At 57.8% G+C, this 6,156-nt stretch overlaps 1 protein-coding gene across 1 annotated transcript in view; it reads right to left on the reverse strand.

Annotated features, from left to right (window-relative positions):
* Positions 1 to 4,734: 4,734 nt before the first annotated feature.
* The window catches only part of LOC104627116 (CMP-N-acetylneuraminate-beta-1,4-galactoside alpha-2,3-sialyltransferase-like), a 102,775-nt gene continuing 101,353 nt past the window's right edge, over positions 4,735 to 6,156 (reverse strand). Inside the window, exon 11 of the mRNA XM_010295223.1 lies at positions 4,735 to 4,888. Coding sequence (XP_010293525.1) covers positions 4,799 to 4,888 — 90 coding nt within the window. The 3' untranslated portion in view covers positions 4,735 to 4,798. The remainder of the gene's footprint in view (positions 4,889 to 6,156) is intronic.

A 6,156-nucleotide genomic window follows, 5' to 3' on the forward strand; every position in this document is an offset into this window, starting at 1 on the left:
GCGGGCCCCCTACCTTCGCCGGGGCCGCACCCAGTCCGATTGCTGCTGTGACCCTTGGCTGGAAGCCACCCCGCTGGCAGGGACTCCCTGAGAGCAGGCAGTCGCAAGGCAGCCCATCCCCGGCAGGACAAGCCCCCACCCCTCTGCCTCCAACATGACTTGCACCCACCCCATGAGCCCCTCTCCCACCCCTCAGGTCACCAGCAAGGAGGAGCACAGCCCTCTCTTGTCCCCAGCACTTGCTGCTGTGACCCTTGGCTGGAAGCCACCCCGCTGGCAGGGACTCCCTGAGAGCAGGCAGTCGCAAGGCAGCCCATCCCCGGCAGGACAAGCCCCCACCCCTCTGCCTCCAACATGACTTGCACCCACCCCATGAGCCCCTCTCCCACCCCTCAGGTCACCAGCAAGGAGGAGCACAGCCCTCTCTTGTCCCCAGCACCAGGCTGGTGGCATCGGCCAGCTGCAGCTGCCTCTGGGTTACCATGCTGGAGGAGTCAGAACTGAAACCAGGCTGGGGCCAGCCTGAGCAGGGGAAGCCCTCTGCCTCCCCCAAAGAAGGCCGAAGGCAGCAGAAAAAAGAAGCCAGCCAAGCTTGTTTGATAGCTTTATTGCTTCTGTGATATGACTGAATCAATGTGACATAAGCTGGCTTGGAGGAGCTTGCAAGACTCTTGCCCTCCCTGCCTAGAGGGGAAATTAAAAAATATCGCAGAAACTAAAACTAATTTTAAAAACTCATTGAGTTCTTGCACCTCAGCTTGGTACAGTACCGGTGAGCCCACTGGCCTCTGGAGCGAGTCCCCATGTGAGGAGCTGGTGCCCAGAGGGGCTGGGTAGTGGCCTGGGTCGGCTGCACTGAAGGACAAGTCCCTAACGCTGCGTGTGACGCACGCTTGGACTGACGGCACACGCCGTGCTGGTGCCGCTGGAGCTCAGCATTGCGGCCACCTCCCTGCCAGGCAGCCTGGAAGACCTTGCCCATCCCTGGTGCTGCCCATGCCCAGCCTGCCTGCCCCTGCTTGATAGAGACAGATAGCCCTGTCCCAACACCTTTCCCCTCTCCCACCAGCGCCCGCACAGAGGGTACAGCAGCACGGTGGGGCAGGGCCTCCCCACTGCTCCCTCCCAGGAAAAGGAGATGCTGGAAGGTATGCTGGGCTGCAGAGGATCCCGCTGCTGCCTCGTGCTCCCTGGCTGTGGTGCCTCCGTTTTGCTCATGTGAGCTTGAGGCCACAGCATGGCCAGCCCTAATGGGGTGAGCTGGTGGAAGGAGCCAGGGTGGTGGGCACCGGGGAGAGCTGTGTGCCACAAACACACAAGCAGCCTGTGCTCATGGTGTGGTCAGCGCAGCAGCAGCTCTCTGGCAGCCCCTCTCCCCTGGCATAGCACGTGCTGGCTGGCCTGCAAGCTCCCCAGACCTGCTCTCTGCACCAGCCGGAGCAAAACCCCGCTCTGGGAGCTGGCTCCTCGACCTCCCTGCGCTTCCCCAGCCTCTCTCTAGGCAGGCTCCCTGCCACCCGAGTGGCCTTTCTGCACTGCAGAGCGTCAGAAGCGCCAGGCAACCCCGCTCTATATTTAGGCTGTGGAGAATTCCCCTGGGCTCTCCCTTCCGAGCTGAAAAGGTGAGTCACTGCGAGGGAGAGGCCAAGACTCACATCCGTCCCACTGACCCTGCTCTGACCCGCGTGCACCGCTCCGAGCTGGCAGGACTGCCGCGTTTCGGAGGGCGGGAGGTGGCTGCAGGTGCACGCAGGGAGGAAGCCAAAGGAACAGCACCCAGGAGTGAAACCCAAGTGCTGTGCACTGCCCCCGGGGCTGGGGTGCACACCAACATCAAATGGGATTGTGAGTTTCAGGGGAGCCTTTGGTCCCCAGACAACCCCCCATCCTCTCTTTCCTTCTACTTGCAGGTGGTCCTGACCCACCACAGTCACTCTGGGCCATGCACTCATCTACTCAGCCTGGGCACTTCTGCCTGGAGACTTCCACCAAGGTGGAGGGAAGGGCTTGGAGTCACCTCTGCTGGTCTGCAGGGACAGCTTCCCATCAGGACCTGTCCCTGGCGGTGGTGGGGAGCTGGGATGCCAGGGAAAGCCGAGCAGGGGCCATGCTCCCTCCATGGACCTGCAGCCAGTGAGCTGGAAGATAAAAGTGCTCTGTAGCTTTGTAGTGCTCTATAAAATGGACTAAATCAAATTAGTGCCATCACAAGCCTCCATGGGAGTGCTTCCCCAGGGGGTGGAGAGGAGCCCAGCACAGACACTGAAGGCTCTTCATCCCCTTCCTCCTCCTCCTGGCTGCGGCTGCCCGCTCTCTGGCATCTCAGCTTACTGTAGCATACGGGTGCTGCCCATCACCCCCCAGGGCTCCCACAGCAGCTGCTTAAAGACCCAGTTCAAGCACCAAGGCAGAGGCCGGGTTGCCCACCCTTCCCCAGCCAGGTCCAGCCCAGGCACCCCCACTGCCACTGTGGCAGGGACTCTACGGATGATGGTCCCAGGTCCAGGCTGACATACAGGAACTGCAAAGGGAGTGGAGCCTGGCAAGAGTTATGGAAATCCAGTCCCCCGGGCTCCTTGAACAGGAGAAGCAAATTGGGGGAGAATGTTCAAATGAGTTACCTGCCCAAAAACCTGCTGGAAACCTTGCAGAGCATCCTGGTGGGAGGCACTGCCAGGGCAGGCATGTAGTGGGGGGGAAAGGGACCATTTGGCTTGGGAGGCCTGAGGGACCAGGGAAGGGACATAGGAAGGGGAAAGGGAAGGGAGAGCCTTCCAGCATCTGTCTTCCGGAAGAGGCAGAATCTTTGAGCTGCTCCCAGACTACAAGGCAGGCAGCATCCACGAGCAGAAGCTGGACAGGACTTGCGCCTGAACGAGCTCCTTGGCTATGGGTACACCATGCCGGAAAGGCTCCTGAGGGTCATGTTCCAGGCCGGTCTGCGGGCAACACCCAGCAGCATGTCCTGAGAGCTGCCTCTGCCTGCAGCCTGGTCTGAAACCATTCCATACAGTTTGCTCCTCTGCCCTGTGCCTGGGTCACTGCCTGCCCCTCCTGCACATCCCCTCTGGGGTCTCCACCCCAGAGCCACAGCCCCCAGCAAGTCAGAGGGAGCAGAGGCAGCCCAGGGGAACCACGCGAGCCCTGCTCTGAGCATCCCTTGTCCATCTTAGGGCCGTGTTCTTCCTGCAGCTCAGAGCAAGACAGACTGCAATGCTTAGGCTATGTCAGATGCAGCGCCAGGACCGTGAGCCCAGCCAGCATCCCCCCGGGATTCCCCCTCCGCTGACCCCAGCGCTGGCTGCATGCTGGTGCCTCGACACACAGGGACTCGGCTTGGGATGGTGCCTGTGGGTGCAGACCATCCTGCTCCAGGCTAGGAGAGCGTGGGAGCCGATTTCCACCTGTAACCATTCCGCTTGCAATTCCCCTTCTGCCCACACTCTCCAGGTGGATGTGACCACCCCACTGCCCTCACACTCGGCTACGTTGCTCAGTTTATTCCAGCTCCTCTGAAATACATATACAAATGAAATGTGCAAATATTGCATCTCGGGACCAAGACGGCAAAGGAAGGGACGTGCTCCTGAGGACAGGAGGAGCAGCAGTGCTCAAGCAGCACGGGAGGAGCTTGGAAATGAAGTGAGCAGGGGCCGAGCGGAGGGTGAGGATTCCCAGCAGGCCCCCACCCGTGCCAGCAGGCTCCATCATCACTGAGGTCACACAACGCTTAAATAGGGAACATGATCAAGTCTGGAACATAAAACAAACATCTTCAGTGGCCTGCCCTCAAACTGTAAAGCTTCAGATCTCTGTGCAAGATCTGACCTCCTTCCAAACAATAAATTACTCCTCTCCCCCACAAAAATAAAGCGAGATGCTGTCCAGAAACAGTGACACCAATCTGCATGGACTCCAAGGGGGCCCTGCACAGCAGGCACAAACGAAGAGGCCTGAAAGCCTTGAGCACAAGGAGGCAGGCTCCTCAGAGCCATGACAGGCAGGAAGGTGGGGAGGGTCTGCTGCAGGCAGCGAAAGCCATCAGCTCTCTGCTCCACCTTGGGGTCAGGGCAGAGGCAGAGCAGGGCAAACGGCTATGGAAAACGCAGCCAAGTGGCTGCTGCTGCCACCTCTATGTGGGAAACAAGGAAAAATGCAGAAAAACAAACCCATGCCCATCTCCAACCATAAGCTCCAAGTGGAGAATGAGGGAAAGCCATTATTCTCCCTTTGAATTATAGCAGCACCAACAACACCGAAGTTTTGGACGGATTTGTTTTCCTGGGGAAAAGTCTGAGGCCGGTGACAACGCAGATGGAGCATGGAGAGGCCAGGCTTTTCACAGGGCTGTGCACAAGCAGACTTTGCCTGGCACCTTGGTATTTCTAGTATGATTCCAGCAGAGTTTCTTTTAAAAAATAATACTTTGTACATTCAGGCACTGCTGCCTTGGGGCAGCGTCACCTCCCATTTGGCACAAATTGCTTTATTCACAAACCTTTCTTCTCTCTCCTGAGTCTTTCCTGTTCAATTCAGGACACAGAAGATCCGTCTGCGATGCAGAGTTCAAGAACCGCCCACTCAGCCCCTTGCCCACCTCCTTCCAGCTCTAGGCGGGGAGGCAGCAGATGCAACCCTCGTGCAGACTGGCAATGCAGAGGCAATGCTCTTCCCAGAGCACCTGAGCATCTCCATGTGTCTTCGGTGAGGTGGGATTCTTGCAGGGGGCTGCCAGCTTGCTCCCAGAGCTGCAGCGTGCATCTTCGTCTCCTCCCTTGGAGGCAGTGGCTCCAGCCACTCAAATCCCACTGGTTAGGTCAGTGATGACACGGGCTTTCACCAGCTTCCGCAGGAACTCCTTTTCCCGCTGGATGTTGTGCGTCCAGGACTGGAAGGAAATAGGAAAGACAGGAGGTCAGCAGCTATCCTGGCCAAGCATGTTCCCGTCCCCCACGTTATGGGAGGCTTCAGCTGGGGCATGGCAGTGGCTTCTGGCAAGGAGACAGACTCTGCTGCAGACCAGAAGAGCCCTTGCAGACCAAGGGCCTTCTCTTATCTAAAGCTGATAACCCCCAGCAGGGTCAGACCTGTGTACCTGAGGTAAGAGGTCACCGCATGGGCTGGGAGAAGCTTTTTTTGGCATGGTGAAATCTGGGTAGCCCAGGTGTCTTCACCTTGGGCAGGTATCACCTTGGGCTGGCTACAGTGCCCTCCCAAGCTCACAAGCGTCCAACAGTGCAGCATGAACGGTGATGTCTGCCAGGGAACAGAGCTGGCAGAGAACACGGTGGCAGGACATGTTTTACCCACCCACATACAGCTCCCTGCCAAGGGAGGTCTCTGGGGAACGCATGGGGGTGCATGCATAAAAGCCCCAAGAGCAGCCTCACCAAGGCCAGCCCTTGCCTCTGCTAGCCCTACCAAGAGGGAATCACATGCTAAAGGTTACACTAATACAACGCAAGGGGTGAAATGGTCACATCTCCCAGCCAGGCATTTCAGAGCAATGGTTGCTATAGCTGGTGTCAGCCAGCCCACATGTGCTCCCTGCAGTAGGCTTTAGCCACAATCACAGCATCTGCCATCACCCCCCTGCACTGGTCCTATTAAAGCAGTACGTGGTTTGTCCACTGGCAAGACAAGGGAGAGCAGGAAAAAGAAACTTTCCCCAAAATCTCCCAACAGGAGAAGAATCCCAGTAAATGAATCCAGGTCTCCAGCACAGTGCTCTGGCCAGCAGGTCTGAGCTCCAAATACGATCTGGACCACGATAAAATCACTCTACAGAAGCCTCCCTTGAAATGGCCTCAAACCAACAAAGCGCCAGCCCAACAAGCCCTCTGAGGGCACTTTGTCAGAGGTTTCTAAACGCAGTTCACCTGCTGGAAAACCGTGGGCACCCGCCTGCAAAGCACTGGTTGTATCCATCACACAAAACATGCCTGTGGCTCTCCTGTCATCCGCTGCTTGTCCTGGTCCTGTCCAGGACAAGTAGCATTCAGCCATGACTGCTGTGTGGCACTGACAGCCCTGGTCACGGCGTGCAGTCTGCTGCCAAGAGGTCCAAGGGACTGAAGGTCTCTCTCTAGATGTCCAGCATATTTTGGAAATACCTTTCTTGCTGCTACTGTGCATTTACAAGCCACTTCCATCCCC

This window comes from Phaethon lepturus, unplaced genomic scaffold, assembly GCF_000687285.1.
Source record: "Phaethon lepturus isolate BGI_N335 unplaced genomic scaffold, ASM68728v1 scaffold11179, whole genome shotgun sequence".
Lineage (NCBI taxonomy): Eukaryota > Metazoa > Chordata > Aves > Phaethontiformes > Phaethontidae > Phaethon > Phaethon lepturus.